Source organism: Leopardus geoffroyi, chromosome B2 (assembly GCF_018350155.1).
Source record: "Leopardus geoffroyi isolate Oge1 chromosome B2, O.geoffroyi_Oge1_pat1.0, whole genome shotgun sequence".
Classification (NCBI taxonomy): Eukaryota; Metazoa; Chordata; class Mammalia; order Carnivora; family Felidae; genus Leopardus; species Leopardus geoffroyi.
In genome coordinates this window covers 130,436,930-130,462,053 of record NC_059332.1, presented here as the reverse complement: position 1 = coordinate 130,462,053, position 25,124 = coordinate 130,436,930, and the positions used below count along the sequence as shown (strand labels likewise).

General features: G+C 36.6%; 1 protein-coding gene across 8 annotated transcripts in view; it reads right to left on the bottom strand.

Annotated features, from left to right (window-relative positions):
- UTRN (utrophin) overlaps positions 1-25,124 on the bottom strand; it is a 519,130-nt gene that overhangs the window by 281,407 nt on the left and 212,599 nt on the right. For 6 of the 8 annotated variants that reach the window (XM_045499918.1, XM_045499919.1, XM_045499924.1 and 3 more), the window contains 7 exons: positions 24,746-24,916; positions 22,049-22,210; positions 21,476-21,613; positions 17,648-17,851; positions 16,428-16,600; positions 4,770-4,920; positions 3,338-3,513 (listed from right to left, as the gene is read on the bottom strand). In XM_045499918.1, coding sequence (XP_045355874.1) covers positions 3,338-3,513; positions 4,770-4,920; positions 16,428-16,600; positions 17,648-17,851; positions 21,476-21,613; positions 22,049-22,210; positions 24,746-24,916 — 1,175 coding nt within the window. The remainder of the gene's footprint in view (positions 1-3,337; positions 3,514-4,769; positions 4,921-16,427; positions 16,601-17,647; positions 17,852-21,475; positions 21,614-22,048; positions 22,211-24,745; positions 24,917-25,124) is intronic. The other 2 variants (XM_045499921.1, XM_045499920.1) reach the window with 1 other exon arrangement.

Below are 25,124 nucleotides of genomic sequence, written 5' to 3'. Positions count from 1 at the left end.
GCAATCCTGAAAAAGAAAAGAAAAGCTAGAGGCATCACAATTTCAGACTTCAAGTTATATCACAAAGCTGTAGTCATCAAGACAGTATGGCACCATCACAAAAACAGACATGTAGATCAGTGGCACAGAACAGAAAACCCAGAAATGGACCCACAACACCACAGTCAACTAATCTTTGACAAAGCAGAAAAGAATATCCAATGGAATAAAGACAGTCTTTTCAACAAATGGTGTTGGGAAAACTGGAGGCCAAGATGCAGAAGAATGAAACTGGACCACTTTCTTACACAATACACAAAAGTAAATTCCAAGTGGATGAAAGATCTAAATGTGAGACAGGAAACCACCAAAATACAAGAGGAGAATACAGGAAGCAACCTCTTTGACCCCAGTCAGAAAAATCTTACTAGACACGTCTCCTGAGGCAAGGGAAACAAAAGCAAAAATGAACATTGGGACTTCATCAAGATAAAAAGCTTCTGCACAGTGAAGGAAACAATCAACAAAACTAAAAGGCAGCCTACAGAATGGGAGAAGATATTTGCTAATGACATATCTGGTAAAGGGTTAGTATTCAAAATCTATAGAAAATTTATCAAACTAAACAAATAACCCAGTTAAGAAACAGGTATTAGATATAATAGACACTTTTCCAAAGAAGACATCCAGATAGCTAACAGACACATGAAAAGATGCTCAACATCACTCATTATCAGGGAAATACAAATAAAACCATGATGAGATATCAAAATGGCTTAACAACACAATAAACAACAGGTGTTGGCAAGGAGTTGGGGGGGGGGGGTACGGGGAAGGGAGCCCCCTTGCACTCTTAGTGGGAATGCAAACTGGTATAGCTACTCTGGAGAACAGTATGGAGGTTCCTCAAGAAACCAGAAATAGAACTACCCTACAATCCAGCATTTGCACTATTAGTTATTTACCCAAAAGGATACAAAAACAGATTCAAAGGGGTACAATGCACCCCAGTGTTTATAGCTGCATTATCAACAGTAGCAAAGCTGTGGAAAGAGCCCAGATGTCCATCAACTGATGAATGGGTAAAGAAAATGTGGTATATAGATATGTACACACACACACACACACACACACACACACACACACACACACACACAGTGGAATATTACTTAGCCATCAAAAAGAATGAAATCTTTCCATTTGCAAGGACGTGGATAGAGCTAGAGAGTATTATGCTAAGCAGAATAAGTCAGAGAAAGACAAATACCATATGATTTCACTCATATGTGGAATTTAAGAAATAAAACAGATGAACATAGGGGAAAAAAGAAAAAAGAGAGAAAGACAACCCAAAAAAACAGAGTCTTAACTATAGGGAGCAAACTGAGGGTCGTGGAGAGGGTTTGGGGGGCCTAAGTGGGTGATGGGCATTAAGGAGTGCACTTGCTGTGATGAGCACTGGGTGTTGCATGTAAGTGATGAATCAATAGATTCTACACCTGAAACTGATATTACACAGTATATTAACTGACCGTAATTTAAATAAAAACATGAAAAAAAATAATTCCATGCCCATCACTGCTGCCTCTGTGACAACACAGTTATCTCCTTAACAACATGCTTTTCAATCATACCATATCATTTGTCCTTTTGAATATTTTCTTCATTCTCATCTCTGAGTTCCTTAGAGGTTCAAAAGATATTGATCAAATCAATCAATCAATTACTGCCAAAACTCAGCAATAACATGCTTAGAGAATAAGTTTTCATTTCACTTACTATCGTAAAAACTAGATATTTTGAGTGTTTACTATGAACAGTTTGCCATATCCTTTTCACAAACACTGTCTCATTTAATCCTCATAACACTTCTCTGAGAAGTTGTCACAGCTCTTATTTACAGAGGAGGAAACTTGGCCAGAGAGCTGTGGTCTTCCGGGATTTGTTCACGCACGGTATGTGAAAGCATAAGTTCATGCTATCACCAACTTTCTGTGAGACCTAGACAAATTACTTAACCTCTCCCCTCTCAGCCTCAGTTTCAAAAGCTATACAATGAGCCTAAGAGTCCCGCAGAAGAGAGTTGAGAAGATAAAATGAAACAATGTGTGCCAGGTGCCAAACGTGGTCTCTACCACATGGCAATCTCTCAACCCAAAGGCAAAAACCATTATTTGCCTCTGACCGAAACACACAAAACAACAGATGATGTTATTTTATAAAAAGCAGCCATGGGCCAAATAGTCATAGCTCCATATTTTATGTTCTATTTTACACTATAAAACTGGACTTGATAAAATATTAGATTGGTCCATAACAAAACAATAGCTTATCACTAATATATCACCTACAAAATTAAAATTAGAAAAAAAAATTGGGGGCTTTTCAATCCAAAACTACCATCAACCTAAAAAGAAGATCATCAATGGGGTGAAATGTATTAAGCAAAGTAGAAATCATCCATTAAATCTTGAGCGTCTCAAAAATAACTTCAAATAATTTTAAAGCAATATATAAAATGATTTGTAATGTTGAGTATTATATTCACTGGTAATCAAGCATTTTTGCAATCTGAAGACACACTAATAAAATCTGGGGCATTGTAACATAATCTGACACAAATCAGACCGTAATTCATTGTATTTATTATATTATGCAAATGAGGAACTATATTATTTACAAAGCACCAGCATATGTGGATGTAACACACCCTTAGACATTAAGAACAACCAAGTAAGAGGGATTTCAGAGAAGACCCCAAGGCCCCATCAGGAAGTGGGTGAGTGAAATGTCTGACCCTGAACCCAGATCTTCAGTCTGCAAGTCCAAGGTATTCCTGACCTAGTTCAAGTTCCTTCCACACAGTTGCCATATCATAATAAAATGTCAGAAATGAGAGGAATAAAGATATTTTTCATACATATCACATCTGAGTAGAAATGTGAGACTTTACGGGTAGCCTAAAAATACAGTAAGAGACAACATTCTAAAAATATAGAACATCACTGGGGCGCCTGGGTGGCTCAGTTGGCTGACCATCTGACTCTTGATTTCGGCTCAGGTCATAATCCCAGCATTGTGGGATCAAACGTGCATCGGGTTCCTCAACACTGAGCATGGAGCCTGCTTAGGATTCTCTCTCTTTCTCTCCCCCTGTCTCTCTCCGTCACTCATGCTCTCTCTCTCTCTCTCAAATAAAAATATATATAGAACATCACAGCAGAGGTCTTAAATGTCACTACAACTCGTATCGTGATATCAGATAATAGAGGAATTTTGAACTCATCTAACTGTATCTTAAAAGGCTCTGCCAAAATATCTTTACCCCTGTGCCCTTGAGTTATCACCGCTACATCACCTTGGCCGCCGGTCCTTCACTTCCGCAAAGATCACACTCCAGCGCTGGTTTAAACCTGCCAGCTTGTCTTTCAAGAAGCTTCCATCTGTGGGGGAGAGTTTCTGTACAATCCCATCCCCAGTTCTGTTTAGGGCTGCAAAACTGGGCTGGTGGCTGCTGATTCCCTCTTCGAGTTCCTGTAACAGAGTATAACTCAAGATTAACTCCACAACTGAACTATGCAGTGAACCCACAAAGGTAATATGGCATCAGTTTAAGTGTTAAGAAAAACAAAGTCCTGGAAGAATATTTTATGTTCATGAAAAAGGCATTTTAAAACACTTTACTTACATCTCAATGAACACGCAAAATGAAATCGATTTTGAAATCTAACCCATTCTCATGAGTGCCATCAAGCAAAATATACTGAAAGAGGATAGCCTAATAATATAAAATAAGCAACAGCTGTTTACACTGAAAGCACAAGCATCAGAAATATGTTGCATTTCTATACACCAATAATGAATTATGTTTGAGTAAAGTAGATGGTTTGTCTTCCTTCAAATATGTGCTTGAAAGCATTTCTAAATACAATATGTGTGTGTGTGTGTGTGTGTGTGTGTGTGTGTGTGTATACCTCCACATACCCTTATGTCCTACCATACGTAAGTAAATGTCAATGTGTATTTCATTGAGACACTGCTTCACGAGTCGGTAAATTTTTAAGCAATTAAAAAAGGATATTTTAAAGTCAAATGTGAGCACTTATCTATAACCCATAAAATAAGAAAAATGCATTAACATGTTTATGAAAGAAAAAGCATTTTCTAACGTCTCATGAGCCTTCTACATAAAGTATATTTTAAAGATTTAATAAAAGAATATATTTTACCAATGGTAAACTGAAATTCTACTTGCTTTTGACTATGATTTTTAAAGACCCGTTATCAACAGAACTGATTTAACTATTGTGTTATATTTCCCAAGACTGCATTCGACTCACGTGAGCAGCAGCCCTGACACAGCTCAAGAATAATTTACTTGTACAAAAATTATCAATGATACAAAGAAAAATAAGATGTCTAGTGTTTAAGCACAGAAAACAGAGGTGAGGTATGCAGATATCTTTCTGTCCTTAATAAAGCCTTACGTACAAAATTAACAAATGTTTTGAATATAAAATTTTAAAAATAAAATTGTGTTTTACATTAACCACTAAAGAGCATCTTTTATTTGAATTTTTAAAGTCCTAATTAAAGACTGTAAATACCAATTTTTCTTAGACCTTTGAAAGTGGAAAGTAGAACTGGGACAAAAATTACAGGTTGACTATGTACTCCTGAAAAGCTAACATGATTTGCCCTTACTTTCCAAATCAGTCTTAAATGTCCCATACTGAAAAAAATATGCCACCTTCTGAGCAGACCCGTATCCTCAGATGGAAAGCACTCACCTGCTGGTGCATCCTGGCTTTCTCCAAGTCCAGGCCACCATCGGGAGCAAAGGTTTCAGCCAGTAACTCTTCAGCCTCTGTTAGCCACTGTGTGAGGTCATTAAGGTCACAGTGGAACTGTCTCCATTCTTCCATAGCCCTATCAAAATAACTAGAGGACAAGAAACAAAATAGGTTTTCAAACTTTCCAGGACTGTCTAGAAGTAATTTTTCTTCTTTTTTTTTTTTTAATTTTTTTTTATTTAATGTTTTTATTTATTTTTGCGACAGAGAGAGACAGAGCATGAGCAGGGGAGGGGCAGAGAGAGAGGGAGACACAGAATCAGAAGCAGGCTCCAGGCTCTGAGCTGTCAGCACAGAGCCAGATGCGGGGCTCGAACCCACAGACTGTGAGATCATGACCTGAGCCGAAGTCGGACCCTTAACCAACTGAGCCACCCAGGTGCCCCTAGAAATAATTTTTCTAAAGAGGCAATTGAAATCTCATTTAAATTGAAAGCCTCACAACAAGTGAATTCACAGCTCACTGCTCCCATAAGATCAGTTTTCACAAAGGACTACAGTTAAAGATTTCTCTTAGAGAAACATGCACCATACCAAGGGCAATCCTGCCCCTCTCTCTCTTAACATGTATGCACACATGCACACACACTAGGTAGCTTTTCAACTGAAAAGACAGACTGCTCCAGCTTGGAAAATCAAGGTTGATTAGCTGTAGCCATGCTAACCTACCCAACTTTAAACACTTAACATGTTAAATACCATGAAATGTAAAATATGACAAATCACTCTATTCTCTTAGGAAAAAAATATGATGTTTTACTCCCAGAACACTCAGTTCCTAGCTAGAACAAAACCCAAAAGGCCAAAACACTTCAAAATTTCCTTGCACTCCATTATCACTGTGTTATAGACTGCTTGTGTACCCCCAAATTCATATGCTGAGGTTCTAGTTCCACAACGTGACTATATTTGGAGAAAGAGGGCCCTTAAGGAGGTAATCAAGGTTAAATGAGGTCATAAGAGTGGAGCTCTAATCCCGTTAAGACTGGTGTCCTAATAGGAAGAGAAAGAAGCACCAGAGATTGATCTTTCTCTCCTCTCTCTCTCTCTCCCTCACTCTTTCTCTCTCTCATTTTGCAACAACACAAAGGAAAGGCCATGGAAGGACACAGTGAGAAGCTGACCATCCGCAAGCAAGGAAGAGAGGCCTCATTAAACGCTAACCCTGCTGGCACCTTGACCTTATACTTTCTGTCTCCAGAACTGAGAGAAATGTGTTTGTTGTCTAAGGCACCCCGTCTGTGGTATCTTATGATGGCAGCCCTAGCCAACTAATACACTCTGGGCAATGACTACTCTGGAGCGTCCCCTTCATTTGAACAGAATGGAAGTGTCTACAAAGCCCAAGTTAGTCAATGAGATACAGGGCTATCGACATTCCTATTTAAACCTAACTTCTGGGGCACCTGGGTGGCTCAGTTGGTTGAGTGTCCAACTCTTGATTTTGGCTCAGGTCACAATCTCAGGATCGAGTCCCCAGTTGGGCTCTGCAGTGAGCATGGAATCTGCTTGAGATTCTCCCTCTCTCTCTCTCTCTCTCTGTCTCTTTCTTTCTCACCCCCCTGCCTCTCCCCCTCTGCTCACCCTCTAAAATAATAAATAAGCAAATAGCTTCTTTAAAAGCAAGATAAAGTCACACTCCACTGCTTGTCATATTTAGAACACATAAAGTAAGTACAAAAAGGAAAGCTTTGTTGGATTAGGATCCTAAATTTCCTTGTGCCTTTTTTTTTAGAGTAGTAGTGCTAGGAGAGATTTAGATGATATCCCTAAGATTTTAACAATATTAATAAAATTTTTACTTCATGTAATAAAAAACTAATATTATTTTCAGAAAATAATAAAATGGTCCCTGGCATCACTAACTCCTAAATAAAGTTTATATTTTCTTTTTCCATGAAAATCATTTTGAAAACTCAGTTAATATCTGTTGAGTGCCCACAGGGAAGGAACATTCTATTAGGCACTACAAAAATAAGAACACTTCAAACAAACACTGTGAGAAGATACAATCTTCACTACTTTTCACAAAACTATACAAAAACTAAATAACCAAAATAGAATTCCAACTTTTCAGATGCTGCAATAACGAACAGAAAACATTGCTAAAAAGTCTTCCTCAAAGATCTGAACACCTGGAGTATATAAACATTACATTTAGTAAAGATCATTATCACTGCGAAAAGAACATAAATTCAAAATAAATCTAAGCAACATAGCTATGGATTAAATAGGAAAAAGTCAAAAGAAAGGGAGATGCATGCTCGGGAAGGTCTTGCAAAGCCATCACCTCCGCTCTAACCCAGCCAGCTCAGATGGAAGACAGCATAGTATTGTGAAAGACTGTGAACTTCCAGAGAATCAGACTCGAAGTTCCAGCCTTACTGCATGCTTGGTTTAGATCTGAACTATAAACATATGAGTTTGCTAATCTCTAATATTTCAATGGCCTTGCCAACTTCCCCCAAAAGTCATCTCACCACCAATGTACCCTGTCTCTGCTAATGGTACCACCACCTACCTTAGGTCCTCAAGCCAAAGACTTGAGGCTCATTTTTTACTCCTCCCTCCTCCTACTCCAACATCCCACCAATCGCCACATTTTACTGACTCAACTATTTAATTCTCAAATTTTCCCTTAGTTTCCACTTCCATAGCTACTATCCTAATCAAGTTATCATCCTGTGACCAGCATAGACAGGTCTTCTAGCGCTCAGTCTTGTCCTCTACCAATGCATTCTGCAATCAGCAAACTGTTATTCCCTTGTTAAAATACTGCAATGGCTCCCTATTGTTCTCACAGTAAAATACAAACTACAGCTGACCCTTGAACAACACGGCTGAACTACACAGGTCCACATACACATGGACTTTTCCTATAAATACTGAAATGTTTTTTCTCTTCCCTATAATTATAATAACATTTTCTTTTTCCTAGCTTACTTTATTATACAAATACAGTATATAATACATTAAACATACAAAACACATGCTAATAGACCATGTTATCAGTAAGGCTTTTGTCAACAGTAAGCATGTTATCATTAAGGCTCTGCCCAACAGTAAGGATCAGTAGTTAAGTTTTGGGGGAGTCAAAAGTTATATACAGATTTTCAGCTACATGAAGGGGGGGGTCAGTGCTCCTACCTCCATATTGCTCAAGGGTCAACTGTACTTAACATGATACCCAAGGTCCTTCTAATATAGTCCCTTTTGGACTTTTTGGTTTCATCTCTCTGAGTTCTAACTCTGCTGGACTATTTCCATATCCTTAACAGCACAGCACTCTCTCTTTTTATCTATGACAGTTGCAATGTTGTGTTCCCTCTATTCCTTCACCTAGGTAACTTCACAATCTCCAGGAAGACTTCCCAGATGCTTCAGGGTGCCTAGCAAGGCCTCTTGTATTGTCCCCATCACAGCACTATGCACTACTTAACAAGCGCTTGTCTATAGTTTTCTACTATATATATTTGGACCCCAGGAAAGAGACTATATATATTTAGTACATCTGCCTTATAATCTTTTATAACTACTTACACATAGCTGCATGTGCCTTGAATTAGTCAACACTCAATAAATATTGGTCAAACAGATGGTGCATGGATAGATGGATAGACAAGCACATAGAGGTAGGTGGCTGGGTGAAGTCATAAAATTGAATTTCGAAAACTTTTTAGACGATAGAAAAAGAATGATAAAATTAAGAAGGAAAACTGTTCCTTGTAGAAGATGGAATTCTGAGTAAGAATTAGAAACTAGGAAAGAAAAAAAAAACAAAGTAAATTTTAATCTAGTTTGTGTGAAATGAATGAAGGAACCTTTTTTGAGCAACATAAACAGGGTATAAAAAATTAGGCCATCTGGATAACACTGTTAAAAACCTTCTAAATTCAAGACGAAAGGTCTGAACTTTGTCCTTATACCAGTGAAAGCCACCAAAGGAAATACAGAGGATGAGTACCTGAGAAGACATTCTTAAGAGAGAAGATAACTTAAGGACCCAAAGATCCAAGATGAGAAGGAAGAAATAACTGGTTGACATAAAGGGAAGAAATTCTTCCAGGAAAAGGGAGCTCCATTATTTGTCTACGAAGGTTGTAAAATTACTTATTTGGAAAAATATGAAACTAATACCATGCACCAGTGTAAAGTAGGCATAAGGGAGTTCTCAAAGAAAGATGATATATTTTCATGGTTTTTCTCTCACTTTTACTATAGGCCAACAAAATTTGAAAAGTTTGTGGAGTTTTTCCCATAGATTAGTTTTATCTCTATTTTTGTTTAAGCTATTTAAATTTAGTTAACATATAGTATAATAAATCAGAGAAAGACAAATAACATATGATTCCACTCATACATGGAATTAAAGAAACAAAACAGATAAACATAGGGGAAAGAAAAAAAGAGAGACAGAGGCAAACCATAAAATAGACTCATAACTACAGAGAACAAACTACTGAGGGTTGCGGGGGGGGGGGTCGGGGGGAGTTGGGCAGGGGGATGGGCTAAATAGGTGATTGGTATTGATGAGGGCACTTGTTGTGATGAGCACCAGTTGTTTATGTAAGTGATGAATCACTCAATTCTACTCCTGAAAAAGTTTGAAAGTTTTATAGACCAAATGGCACAGGGAGCTGGTATAGATTAATGGACTTGGTGGTCACCCTCATGTGATTATAACTGATAACTGAAACCATGAAAGTACAGGATGTTTGCCATTGTCTTCATAGTTTACCAAAAAAATAGAATAGAAAGAAATTCTCACTTAGTGCTTGGGAAAGGTGGATAAATGTGGATAGAGAAAAATAAACATTTAGGATAGATGACCAAAGTTGGAAGAGAAAAACAAAAATTAAGAATAAGAGGGGCACCTGGGTGGCTCAGTCGGCTGAGCATCTGACTGTGGCTCAGGTCATGATCTCACGGTTCATGAGTTCAAGCCTTGCGTCAGGTTTGCTGTTGTCAACACAGAGCCCACTTCAGATCTTATGTCCCCCCTCTCTCTGCCACTCCCCCGTGCGCACACACACTCTTTCCCTCAAAATTAAATAAACATTTAAAAATACTAAGACTGGGGCGCCTGGGTGGCGCAGTCGGTTAGGCGTCCGACTTCAGCCAGGTCACGATCTCGCGGTCCGTGAGTTCGAGCCCCGCATCAGGCTCTGGGCTGATGGCTCAGAGCCTGGAGCCTGTTTCTGATTCTGTGTCTCCCTCTCTCTCTGCCCCTCCCCCGTTCATGCTCTGTCTCTCTCTGTCCCAAAAATAAATAAACGTTGAAAAAAAAAAAAAAAAAATTTAAAAAAAAAAATAAATAAAATAAAAATACTAAGACTAAGAACATAATGCATCCAAGTGCTGGGATGAATAATAGAGGTAACCTTTTAGCAAATATAATCAAGTTAACAAAGAAAACAAAATAATAAAAGTTGTGATAGATTACACTCTCCTAGAATAAAAAATATAGTTTGGTGCCTAAACTTTTGAAACTTCCCAATGAATAAACTATTTTCTAAAAGGTAACATTTTTGTAATCAAGAAAATGGCAGAACTTCTGCCATCAGCATTACTAATCAACAGTGTGCTTGAAGTTCTACCATATTAGCCAAATGCATATATGCAAACAGGAAACTTTTTTTTAAAAAAGAAGAAAAAATGATCATTATATACAATTGATGTGTCAATATACTACAAAGGTCAAGACAATCAAGTTCATACTCACACACATATGCACACAGAGTCCAGAAGAAAGCTACCGCACACAAATTCGAAAATAACAAACAAGAAAAGCATAAGCCTGGATAATGGGAAGCAACCAAGTTGAACAGCAAAAAGAAAAAAAAAATAATAATACATTTGATCTTAGCCAAAAGGCTGAGAAGTGATAAAAATAAAAATAATAATAATAATAATAACAATAATAATTAAACTAGTTTAGGGGAACTCTGAAATATCATCAAGTGTAATACATTCACTTGATGAATGGGATCCCAAAATTAGAAGATAGCAAGAAGGGAACAGAAAATTATGTGAAGAAATAATAGCTGAAAGCATCCCTAACAATGGAAAGGAAACAGACATCCAGGTCCAGGAAATCACAGAGAGTCCCAAACAAGATATACCCACAAAAACAAATGATAAAGAGAGACTCTTAAAAGCTGTAAGAAAAAGCAAACAGTTACATACAAGGGAAATCCATATAGCTATCAACTGATTTTTCCACAGAAACTTTGCTAGCCAGAAGCCGGTGGCATGATATATTCTAAATGCTAAAGGGAGAAAATCTACAATCAAGAATACTCTACCCAGCACAGTTATTATTCAGAATTGAAGAAGAGATAGAGTTTCTCAAACAAAGTTAAAGGAGTTCCTCATCATTCTCCAGTTGGAAAAAAATGGCCACAACCAGAAAAGTAAGAAAATTATGGGGGGGAAAAAAGTCACTAGTACAAACAAACATATAGACCTAAATGCGAGACCTGAATCCATAAAACTCCCAGAAGTAACATAGGCAGTAACCTCCTAGACACTGGCCTTAGCAACATATTTATTGATATGTCTCCTCAGGCAAGACAAAAAATAAAAAAGCTAAAATATCCTACTGGGACTATACCAAAATAAAAGGTTTGTGCATAGCAAAGAAAACCATCAACAAAACAAAAAAAACAACCCAGTGAATGGGCAAAAATATTTGTAAATGATACATCCAATAAGGGGTTATTATCTAAAATATGTAAAGAACTTATACAACTCAACCCAAAACAACAAATAATCCAATTAAAATGCAGAAGACCTGGGGTACTTGGATGGCTGAGTCAGTTAAGTGCCCGACTTCAGCTCAGGTCATGATCCTCACGGTCCATGGGTTTGAGCCCCACATTGGGCTCTGTGCTGACAGCTCAGAGTTTGGAGCCTGCTTTGGATTCTGTATCTGTCTCTCTGCCCTTCCCCCACTCACGTTCTGTCTCTGTCTGTCTCTCTCAAAAAATAAATAAACATTTTAAAAAATGTTTTTTTAAATGGAGAGGACACGCATAGACATTGTTCCAGAGAAGACATACAGAGGGTCAACAGATACATGAAATATTGTTCTATATCACTAGCAGGAAAATGCAAATCAAAACCACATGAGATATCATCTCATACCTGTCAGAATGCCTAATACCAAAAAGACAAGATATAACAAGTGTTGGAAAGAATGCGGACAGGAGGAAACCCTCATACACTATTGGTAAGAATGTAAATTGGTGCAGCTATGGAGTATGGAGGTTCCTCAAAACTTAAAAACATAAATACTATAGGATCCAGGAATTCCACTACTGGATATTTACCCGAAAGAAATGAAAACACTAATTTGAAAAGACATATGCATGCCTACGTTTGTTGCAGCATGATTTATAATAGCCAAGATATGGTAGCAACATAGATGACCATCAAGAGATGACTAAAGAAGATGTGGTATATGTACAATAGAATATTACTCAGCCTTAAAAAGAAAATGAGATCTTGCCACCTGCAACAACACAAAGGGACCCAGAGGGTATTATGTTAAGTGAAATAGGTCAGGCAGAGAAAGAAAACACCACATGGTTTGACATATATGTGGAATCTGAAAAACAAAACAACAGAAACAGATTCATAAATACAGAGAACAAACTAGTGGCTATTGGGGAGTGGAGGGGGTAGGAGAAGTGATGGGCAAAATAGGTGAAGGGAATTAAAAAGAATAAACTTCCAGTTATAAAATAAGTAAGTCATGGATATGAAAAGTACAGCATAGGGAACATAGTCAATAATACGGTAATAATGTTCCATGGTGCCAGACGGTGACTATACCTATTGTGGTGAGCATTAAATAAGGTACAGAATTGTCAAATCACTATGTTATACACCTGAAACTGATACAATATTATAGGTCAACCAGACTTCAATAATTAAAAGAAAAACAAGAAAGAAAGTAAAACACTAAACTGCTTAATAATAGTCCTGGGGAGAAAGGTATCAACAAACCTTCAAAACTTTACTGAGGAGATAGAGAAGAGCCCAAATCCTGAGAGAAAAAAACTACATTTCAAATTGATCTTTTTTTTTTTCAGAAATTGATTGAAATTACTAAAATTTTACCAGACAAAAAATATAGAAAAAAAGAAAGATGAATTTAAAGTTAAGAAAAATTAGAGATGGGGCGCTGGGGTGGTTCAGTCAGTTGAGCGTCCAACTTCAGCTCAGGTCATGATCTCACGGTCTGTGAGTTCAAGCCCCGCGTCGGGCTCTGTGCTGACAGCTCAGAAGTTGGAGCCTGCTTCGGATTCTGTGTCTCCCCCTCTCTCTACCCCTCCCCTGCTCATGCTCTGTCTCTCTCTGTGTCAAAAATAAATAAAAACATTAAAAAAAATTTTTTTTAATTAGAGAAAATACATTTTCTGGATATACTCAATGAAAAAAATTTTCTGGACATACTGGATGAAAAAATTTTCTGGATATACTGGAAATTATTTTTCTGGATGTACTAGATGAAAATATTTTATAATGCTTTATTTTTTAATTTTTTTTAATGTTTGTTTATTTTTGACAGAGAGAGAGAGAGTGAGGGGCAGGGAGGGGCAAAGAGAGAGGGAGACACAGAATCCAAAGCAGGCTCCAGGCTCTGAACTGTCAGCACAGAGCCCAACGCAGGGCTCAAACTCACGAACCATGAGATCATGACCTAAGCCAAAATCGAACGCTTAACTGACTGAGCCACCCAGGCACCCCTATAATGCTTTAAAAATGAAAGTATTATGGTATCAGCCTAAAAACTGACAGTGCAACAAAGCAAAATTAGAAAAATTATATAAGGGGCATCTGGGTGGCTCAGTCAGTTAGGTGTCCAACTCTTGATTATGACTCAGGTCATGATCTTACTGTTTGTGGGTTTGAGGACCACATCAAGCTCCACCCCAGCAGAGCAGAGTCTACTTGGGATTCTCTCTCTCCCCCGCTCTCTCTGTCCCTCCCCTGCTCTCTCACTCTCCTTCTCTCTCTCTCTCAAAAATAAATAAATAAACTTTTAATAAAAAGAAAAATTAAACAAAAATGAGCTGTGGGAATGCATTTAAAATTTATGATAAAGGAAGTACCACCAATAATAAGGAAGAGCTAAAATATTCTACAAAAAGTGTTGAAAAAAAAGTTTGTTTAAAAAAATAAAGCAAAATAAAGTAGATTAGTGTTTTTTAAACCAAACTGCACAAGAAAAACAAGGTGAGGAGTGTTTAAAAGCTAGAGATGCATGGGCTCTACTCTTCCTACTGAAGAGACAGGGGACAGAACCACGAATCTGGAGGCTTAACCCAAAATGCATACCATAATAAAATTCAGATGGGTTATTCAATGTAAACTTTATCAAATAAAATTGTTTTTAAAATATACATTAATATTTAACTAATCTTACAATTCAAAGGTAACTTATATGCATATAAATATAATGAAATCACAAAGGAAAAGACTTATAAGATATGATTATATAGAATTAGAATTTCCATGTGTCAAAAAACACCATAAAGAAAATTAAAGGGCCCAGATAAAGCTGTGAATAGTGAAGCAATGAAAAAATATCAATGATTAATATCCTTAACGTGTATAAAAGCTTTTGCAAGTTAATAAGTAAACAGTAACATCATGATAGAAAAACAAGCAAAGAACATGACATAACAATTGACAGAAGAAATAATACTGGGGCCAGTAAATATATCTAAGAATATTGAAATCTCATTGATAACCAAAGAAATGAAGATAGGAAAATAAAATCAAGATGCAATCTATCACTACACAATTATCAAAAGTCTAAAGAACAAGGTGGTTCAGTCAGTTAAGCGTCCGATTTTTTATTTCAGTTCAGGTCATAATCTCAGTTTGTGAGTTTGAGCCCACATCAGGCTGCATTGGCAGCAAGGAGCCTGCTTGGGATTCTCTGTCTCCTGTCTCCCTCTCTGTCTCTCTCTCTCTCTCTCTGCCTCTATACCCCCCACACATACTCATGCTCATGCTCATGCTCTCTCTCTCTCGCTCTCTCTCTCAAAAAAAAAAAAAAACTTAAAAAGTCTAAAAAACAAAAACAAAAACGACAGACTGTCAATATTGACAAGGTTCAGTCAGAACCCTTTTACACATACTGTTGACAGGCATATGGCATGGGACAACCAATTTCCTGATGCAATCTAGAGCCTTAAAAAGTTACTGTATTTTAACAAATTAATCTTCATCTAATAAATCGAATTAGGTAGAAGTATGCATAAAGATGCATGTAAAAGAATATTCTCTAAATGTACAGAGATTATTTTAAAAATCCATACAAAGGACTACACCCAAAGCCCGTCAGAAGTGATCTTTTCAAGGACTGTATATATGCTTGAAATACACCAGCTAAAACAAAGATGAAGAACATAATGCTTAGTTTTTGTGTGAATGTCTTTTCAGTTTTCCAGTACATTTTTCTGGTTAACTTTCCTCTTATGCAGTACTTTACATTGTTCTGTTTCACACTTTATTTGCCTATCCACCACATATGCAGCTACTAATGGTGTCAGTTTTGGGACACCCAGGTGGCTCAGTCAGTTGAGCGTCTGGCTTTGGTTCAGGTCACGACCTCATGGTTCATGGGTTTGAGCCCCGCATTGGACTCTGCCGACAGCTCAGAGCCTGGAGCCTGCTTCGCATTGTGTCTCCCTCTCTCTTTGTCCCTCCCCCATTTGTTCTCGTTCTTTCCCTGTCTCTCAAAAGTAAATAAATAAACTTTAAAAAATCTTAAAAAAAAAAAAAAGACCTGGGTGGCTAAATCGGTGAAGCGTCCGACTTCACCTCAGGTCATGATCTCACAGCTTATGAGTTTGAGTCCCGCATCAGGCTCTGTGCTGATGGCTCAGAGCCTGGAGCCTGCTTCAGATTCTGTGTCTCCCTCTCTCTCTCTGCCCCTCCCCCCACCCCCAGCCCCGTTCATGCTTTGTCTCTCTTTCTCTCTCAAAAATAAATAAATATTTTAAAAATAGCATCAGTTTTTATTTCTACTTATTAATAGTTCTGGTCAAAATCTAGAAAAAAGGAGGCTCATTTATATTATATATGTTTTTTAAAGAAAATGAATGCTATTTAGATACTAAAAATTAAAGGTGCTTCCTTTAATTATTAAGATATTATATTGCAAATGATCATCTACATGTGATCTGATTCCTCTTTCTTTAAGGAACCACACTCATCACAATTTACTAAACAAGGCCTATGACATGGATGTGAAACATATTCTCATTAATCTTAGTATACATATGACCTTTGTCACGGCCCATGAACTTATAGGTCTTTTTAAGAAAAGTATCAACTTAGGGGCGCTGGGTGGCTCAGTCGGTTGAGCAGCCAACTTTGGCTGAGGTCATGATCTCACAGTTCGTGGGTTCAAGCCCCGCGTCAGGCTCTGTGCTGCCAGCTCAGAGCCTGGAGCCTGCTTTGGATTCTGTCTCCCTCTCTCTCTGCCCCTCCCCTGCTTGCACTCTGTCTCCCTCTAAGATAAATAAACATTAAAAAAAATTTTTTTTAGAAAGTATCAACTTAATTTATACATACCCTTTACGATCATTGTACATTCTATTAATTCTGTCCCATTTTGCATTCAACTGAGTAAGTGTATCCCGGATCTGAATGGCTTCAGGTCCAGAGGCTTCAAGAATAACATCTGGTTGTTTTTCATGAATGATGGCAATCTGTTCTCCGAGTTTGTCCAGTTGATCTTTGATATTCTACAAATGCATTGTCACACATTAATAAAATCCAGCAAACAGAAGAACAGAATCACAAAAGACCAAAAATTTATCTTGCATAACACTTATTTAAAGTATGATGAGGCATGATAATTGTTGCTCATCAAAGCTGACAACTTTTTAAAAAATAATACCCTGTATTGAACAAAGTGTGAGAAATGCTACATAATATCCTAATGGCAGAAATCCTCACAGTTGTTCAAAGCAGCATTTGTACAGGACATATAAAAAGCTTCAATGGTATTCTATAAAGGTAACAAAGTATTTGAAGCTGGAATTATTTATATTTTTAAATATCTTTGACTAAAATGAGCTATCAAACATAGCAAATCTAATAGCAATTTTATTGCAAAATATACATAAGTGCAGTCAAATTATATGAAAAAGCCCTGGTGGCATTTAATAGTCTTGTGAACAACTAAAAACTTCCAGATCCCTAATTAACTTATAATCAACATACCTCACACCCCAACAACTGGCCAATCTTAAATCGTTATAGATGACAAGATAAATGCTGATATTTTGCATCAACTGACAATCAAGTTTATAAGAAAGAGAATACGATTTGTGCATGTGTTTGATTAAAAAAAAGTTTCTGGGGCGCCTGGGTGGCTCAGTCGGTTAAGCATTCGACTCTATTTCGGCTCAGAGCATGATCTCACAGTTTGTGAGCCCACACCAGGCTCCGTTCTGATGGCACAGAGCCTGCTTGGACTCTCTCTGTCTGCCTCTCTCTCTGCCCCTCACTCACTCATGCTCTCTCTCTCTCTCTCTCTATCAAAATAAATAAATAAAAACTTTAAAAAAATGTTTCTGATGTTGCAAAGAATTAATAACTATGCATACATACTTCTGAAAAATTAAAATTTTGATAGTATTTCATTGGTGAAATGGGAAAGACTGATTATTCATACACGTTATTAATTCCTTGGCACAAATTTTAAAAATTATAGACCATCTACAAAGGCACAAGGACAGATTCCTTGCTTTATTTCTAAGTTCATTGTGGCTATTTAAATGAGGTACCTGGAGTTTTACCTTCAAAGAGTCTTCCTGAAAAGAGAAGTCTTCATAGACCACAGTGTTTAGCTCTGGAGCATTAAGTAATAATTCAGTATCATCCATGGAAAGTAAAACTTTGTTAATTTCAACCAGATAATCTGTGGGAGGAGGGGGCGATCGAATTCCAGGAGCAAGCTGACCTGTTCTCCTCTGTTGATTAGGGACTGCCTATAAAAACAATAATAATAAGGCACATCTCTTAAAATATACCCACAATAAACAGCAGCAAACAGAAAAAAACCACAAGACTATTTTCTGCAGCAATGCAATATCATGAACCCAAATTAAAAATTTTCAGTTTTAATTTTTTATATTTTTGCCCTGTATTGCTGTAGAAACCCTTAGCAATCTCTATACTGATTTTCTTCCAAACCTTCTATTAAACAGCATAAATAGGTTAAAGCTTGAAAGGTTTTTCTTTAAGACTTGGGCCACCTGAACTCATTTAGCAAGCAAGAAAACATAACAACTCCTTTCCTGAGCTGTTGAGGAAATAAGAATATGCCGCAAATCATAAAGTTCTATGTGAAATAAAACATTTTAATACCGTTATTACTTTACCCATTGAGTAAAATGTCACAATTAGATTAAACACTTCTGGGCCTCACCGTTGAAAATAGAAGTAAGTTTAACATGTGTTCATAATGTAAGAAATGCAGTGGTGGTTTTGATAAAATAATAACCCAGGTAACTCAGGGTAACATCTTAACCTTTAAGAACAATATTACAGAACATAACTCTCCTAGATAAGACAACAGGTCCTAACATAAATTCAGACAGACCCTAAACTGGGTGAACTTATTTGGGTGGACTACTTATTAATACATCCTTTAATCAGAGCTTTCTCAACAAAAACAGTGCTCTCTGGGATGGGCTATCAGTCTTTCAGGAGTTCAAGTCCTTTACTCCAAATGGCTACAATTTATTAAACGCCCATCTACTACTTGCAAATGGCAAAGTACATCTGCTCATGAATTAAGGTGGCTTTCCTGATGCTTTCACTATCTTCCTATATTGAACTTCTAAAAAACGATATTCCTTTGCAAATTCAAAGATGGCAGAGAAAATGATCATAAACACATATTCACTGAGTGATCCTGAAAATGTTTACAGTTATCATTCCTAAATAAAACCAAGACTCAAGACTAAAACCAGTGAGTCAATAACATGGTACTGAACCTAGAGGTCTATATTCATTTGTCTCCTATAACATGATAAACTGCTTTCGCCTATTGCTGGACAGTCCCGGACAGTAGGATAGAAGCAAGCCTACATAGATGTGCTGATTTTATCCACAAGATTATTTCTACTTGAAATTAATATTAGATTTGTTATACTAATGCCATGCATTCAAATTTTAGTCTGAAAGCATTCCAGATATTTATCCATATGTCCAAGAAGACAAATTATATTTTTAAGCAAATATAAAAGAACAAGAAGGTCAGAAGTTATTGTAAATAGAAAGCTCCAAATTAAAAATAAAATCACTTTCATTACAGACTGCCTTTTTCTATTCAGTCTGTAAAGATAGTTTAGGATTTTCTGAGCCTCCATACTCTTGCAGAAGAAGCAGCAAGGCAGTTCAAAATTTAAACATGTGCTTTCTAGATTCCCAAAATAGATTTTATTCCAAGAGAGTGATCAATCAAAATGCCCTAGGAGGGGAAAAAAAAAAAACAGTCCTCAAGATCTGACCCAGACTTCTCTTCTGGATACTTTTATTTTTATTCTGCTAGACATAAAAATACAAATCTACTGCAAAGTAATGCTAAAATCTTAGTGTTACTTGATGTTGATCATGTCATACACAACCAAAATTTCAGATAGATAGATGAAAAAGTTTATTTTATATGAAAATTTTATTAAAAGTTTCTAAGTTTTGTTTCTATCAAACCATAGGGGAAAACCAGGACTGAACAGAACTGAATAGTCATCATCTCTGCAAAATAAGGACTTTCTAGATTCCAAACAGGCTGCCAAAAAGAAAAGAAAACACAAAGGGAAAACACAGTCATGTAGGGCTAAACAAAAATTTTAAATGGTTGCATGTTAAAAATAAAATAATTATAAGATAAAAATCAATAAAATAATACTTTTATAGCAAATATGACAAGAGATTAATATATTTATTTTATAAAGAGCTCACACATATTTTAAAAATAGTAATACATCCCTAGTCAACACAAGGGATTCTGATGTTTACAGGCAAGAAAGTTTTAAAAACTTTAGATTTGCAGAAGTATATGGGCTAATAAAATAAGGACAAAAGCATTTCAAACATTTTAAGAACATTTTAGTTACAATAACTAATGTTAGTGAACCCAAAATAAAATATGCCTTTTGTGATATATATTAGTACTCTTAAAAAATGTATTCATTTGTTAAAAGTCTAAAAATTATTTCTATTTTGGACCAGTAATGATTTATGATTTGGCACCCGAAGATGAAGTTCTAGGGAAGTAAGATACCTGTAAATAACAGTGAAGCAAAGAACTACAATATCATCTGAAAAATGTTAGGAATAAAAATGGAGCCACGCCTTAAAAGATAATACATTTTTCAGGTAAAATAAGGAGATAAAACCCACACCAGAGAATAATAATAAAATTAGAAAAGACCCTACAGATGGAAAGGCACTGGTTTCTTTGGGAAAATATACAGAAAAACAGCAAACTCTGCTACCTGGTGACTGCGAGTGAATCAAAGAGGTAGCTGGAGGTCAGATGAAGCATCAGTTTACCATGATCATAATTAACCTTGCACTTAAAGCTTTTTCTGTATTTTGTAAGGTTTTCCTCAACACTTTCTTAGGTAAAGGAATGTCATGACCAGCGACAACTTTGGGATAAGTAATTCTGAGGACAATATGAAGGATGGGCTAGAGTTAAGAAAAACTGGACATAAAACAGACTCAGCTTGAAACACACTGTAGTAGCTAACAGGATAAAATCCTAAAAGTCTGAATTATGGAAAGAATAGTGGGCTAAGAAATTCAGTCATCTCCCCAGGGTCATAAAGCAAGTAATTGGTAGCGCTGTGCCTAACTTCAGGTTCTGCAGCATCTTAGTTCATTCAGAAGTGATGTTTTTAATGCCTACTCGATGTAGTGTGAGGAAAAACCACCCATTCTTAAATTAGAATGGAGAGTTTAAGGAAATAAACTAAGATAAGGAATAACTTAAGAAACACAGGTTAGAAGGGAAGAGAGAGGACAAATTTAGCTTGGTACATGTTATAAGCTTGTGGTACAAACAGATTGAGACATCCAACAGGCAGCAAACTGAGAGACTAGAATCTTCTACTATATTCAACATTGCTAACTAAAAATGGTTCTTAGAAGGATTACCTAAGAACAGACTTTTAGAGAACACCAACACACTTGCAATGCAGCTGGGGAGATGGTCATTGAAAAGAGAGCTGGTAGTGAATCTTTTTCTAGACTACAAATCATCATTTATCAATTCACAAATTTAGTTATTTGTAAACTAAAATTTTTGTTGAGGCGATCAAGACCTCCACATATAAAATACAGAACTGAAACAAGTCACTTCTAAAAAGGATAGATGCCTTTTAGATTTAATATATTATTAAAAGTCCAAAAGAGATCCCAATAATAAGATTTTATGTTTCTATTTTCTTTGAGTCCTGTCCCATCCAAAAATATAGACATATTTAGTAATAAATACTATTCCACCTATTTTTTAAGGTATCCATGAATGCAACATCAAATATCTGAATGGCAAGAGCTAAATAAGTTCTTCAAGTAGAACAGAGACTCTCCCAGGACAATACCTTAGTTTTATTGTACTTTGTACGCAAAAGTAGTAACTGCAAACGGATCTTTTCCTTTTTATTCTCCTCCATAGGTTCATGTAACATTTGTTCTCCTCTTTGTAGAACTTCCTCAACCTGGGCTCTCTCTTCATCCATCTAAATGTTTAATAGGAAAAAAAAAAGTTACTCAAAAGAAAAATATATAACAGCATCACTTACTAATCAGTTCCCAAGTAGGAGAACTAACCTATGAAGTAGATCAGTCAAAATCTGTTCATCTGAATAAGTAACAAAAATTCAGGTTTTTAAAAAACATTTCATATTTGACTTTATCTCATAAAGAATGTTAATTTAGCAGAAGTTAGAGAACATCTAAAATAACACTACCTTTAGTCAGAAAGTGTATCTATTTTCTTAAGCACTACATAAATCGCTTGGCAAATCTTACAACACTCAGGAGAAAATCACATTTGGGTCTATCCTTTGGCATGATTTGGCAGATTCTTTGGTTAAACATCACTGATGTAAAAATATAATGCACAGAACAGAACGATAAGAACACCATGGTTTTGAAAACCTCGCTGAACCAACCTTTTCATCTTCATCACTGAATTCCAAGTGTTTTTCCACAACTTTTAACATATTTTCTATGTCAATTTCTAATTTTTCCAGGTCAGCGAAAAGTACATCAGTTTCATGTGCTTCGGTGGTGACCAGACACTGGTATGATAATGGCTCCTGGCCAATTAGCAACTGCAGAAGAAAAAGTGTTCTTTGAAAAGATACATTTTTTTTTTAAGGGTGAGCACAGTGGGGGGGATGAGCTGAGGGAGGGAGTGAGGGAGGAGTGAGAGACAGCGAGAGAGAATCTTAAGCAGTCTCCATGCCCAGTATGGAGCCCAACATGGGGCTTGATCTCACAACCATGAGATCATGACCTGAGCCGAAATCAAAAGTTGGATGCTTAACCACTGAGCCATCCAGGCGCTCCAAGATCCATTCTTCACCAGACATTCTGGCATTAATCAGAGGGATGGAGTGTCAAGAGTGGAACTAGCACTTATTTGAATTGACTTTAATTTCATTCATCCATATAGCAATGACTTTATCTATTTGGGCTTCTTGGAGTTACCAATTTTCTCCGAACTCCAGTCAGAGATGTGAACTAGTGTGCAAATAACTATGGCTGCCTGGAGTGCAGTGTGGGGGATTCTGAGATCGCACATGAGCATGGTAGGAAAAAAAAAAAAAGTTAGAGAGGGAGGGAGCCAAGCCATAAGAGACTTAAAAACTGAGAATAAACTGAGGGTTGATGTGGAGTGGGAGTGAAGGGAAGGTGGGTGATGGGCATTGAGGAGGGCACCTGTTGGGAGGAGCACTGGGTGTTATATGGAAACCAATTTGACAATAAACTTCATATTAAAAAATAAAATAAAATAAAATAAAAATGCCCCAATGAAAAAATAGAAAAAAATAAAAAATAAAAAAAAGATATGCGTAAAAGGATTTGACAATTCAATATTTATAAAAGCACACTAAAAGCGGAAAACTGACTTAGAAAAGTATAATAGATCATACAATGGAACACACCACAGCTGTTGAAAACCATGTCAAAGGAGAACATATGAAACAATATAAACAATTGATAATATCACATACATGTAAGAGTAGACATGCATGCCAAAATGTTGACAAAAGTTACTTATGGGGATATAATGATTTTGCTTCTATGTACTTCCTCTCACTCTATCCTTATGTTTCATGCCTTACTCTTTTATACCAGGAAAATGCTCCCATATATCTATTGAAAGGAACAAATGAGCTTAGGACAGAAGGTAGGGAAGTTAAGGTCAAAGCTAAGGAAGACAAAAGTTAAAGCAAGTTACTTGTTTTCCTTAAGATGTGAATAATCTAAGTATATTCATGAGCTATGAAAGATAGTTTGGCCTTTTATGTCAGACATTTCAAATTAAAGCAAACTTAGATAATATTTACTTCTTGCAAAAAACAGTCCTTCCTCTAGATAATTTCCATACACGACTCTCAAGAGGTAGAATTAACCAAATATTCAAAAATGTCAATCCAGGGGCCCACCTGGGATCCTGAAAAACTCATAATCCTCTGTCAAAATTAACAGCTGGTTTGAATGACCCCCAAAGTGAGCTATGCGGCTTTTGGTTTTTGCCCTAGCAAACCATCAAAAGGCTTTCATCTTTTCAAGTTAACATTTACTGAGCACCTGCCACACCCCAGGCCTTGAGAACACTGCAATAAAATGTTTCATTTCCTCCTCTCATTAGACAAGGGAAAGAGGAAAGAGAATTTGTAAGACACAGACAGAGGGAAAAAATTATAATATGGTAGAATCAATAAAAACTTTTTAAGAAAATCTGTTATTTATTCTCCTCTTATTTTACTTTATTTTTATTTTATCTTAGAGACAAAGCGTGAGTGGGGGAGAGGGGCAAAGGGAGCGAGAGACAGAGAGAATCCCAGGTAGGTTCCATACTCAGTGCGGATCCCACATCCCTGGGATCATAACATGAGCAGAAATTAAGAGTTGGATGCTCGACCAAGCCACCCAGGGGCTCCATCCTCTTATTTAAATTCATAAAGCCCCTTTTCAAATTTATAACAGCAGATAATAGCTTTCTGCATTAGGTCTAAATTGTTAAATTACTTGTAACTTTCAGATGCAATAACATGTAAAGCACAAAAAATGACTTCACACGTGTGCAGTGTGCACAAGTTTATAAAGTAGACTATACAGTAATGGGTTTAATATTAGTCCCTAGCTTGGAAATGAGTCTCATTATTTTATAGCCACTTTTAACTTCTGAATGAGACTCTGACACCTTTTCTCAAATGGGTTATTTTCTTCAAGATTAATTTCTTGTTTTCTCTCCTTCACATGCAAAATCACAAATAAATAAGGACCAATGCTCCATTCAAGGAAAAAGTCATTAAAATAATTTTAATTTAAAATTTTTTGATGTAGGGGTGCCTGGGTGGTTCAGTCAGTTCAGCTTCTGACTCCTGATATTGGTTCAGGTCATGATCCCAGGGTTGTGGGATCAAGCCCCACGTCAGGATCCGAGCTGAGTGTGGAGCTTGCTTAAGATTTTCTCTCTCACTCCCTCTGCCCCTCACCCCTGCTCTCCCTCTCTCTCAATAAATAAATAAGTAAATGCATAATAAAAATTTTTGATGTATATACCCAAGAATCACATATCATTGAGACACATGACCACAGGAAAAATACTTTTATATTAAAATATTATTACTCACTTTGGCACTTTTGATATGTTGAGAAACCTTTTCAAAGTTTCTATTCAGTTCAGCTAATTTTGGTTCTACAAGTTCCCTGCTTGCGCCTCCACGTGTATTCATCAAAACAACAGCTTGGTCACGAACATTTTCAACTTGGAGGCTGGCATCATCCAGCTCAGATATTAAACGCTGATTATAAGAAAACACAAAATTAGCACATGGGAAAAATCAAAGCCAAACATCACTGTGATGCTAACTCAGAATTAGAGGTAGTTTAAATAAATTTCTTGGATCCCTAGAAAATATTTTAGGATAATCAATGTAATGAAGAGCTGCTCACATGACTCATTCGAAACCTTAGTTTCTCCCACCAAAATAAAAATGAATGAATCAAATG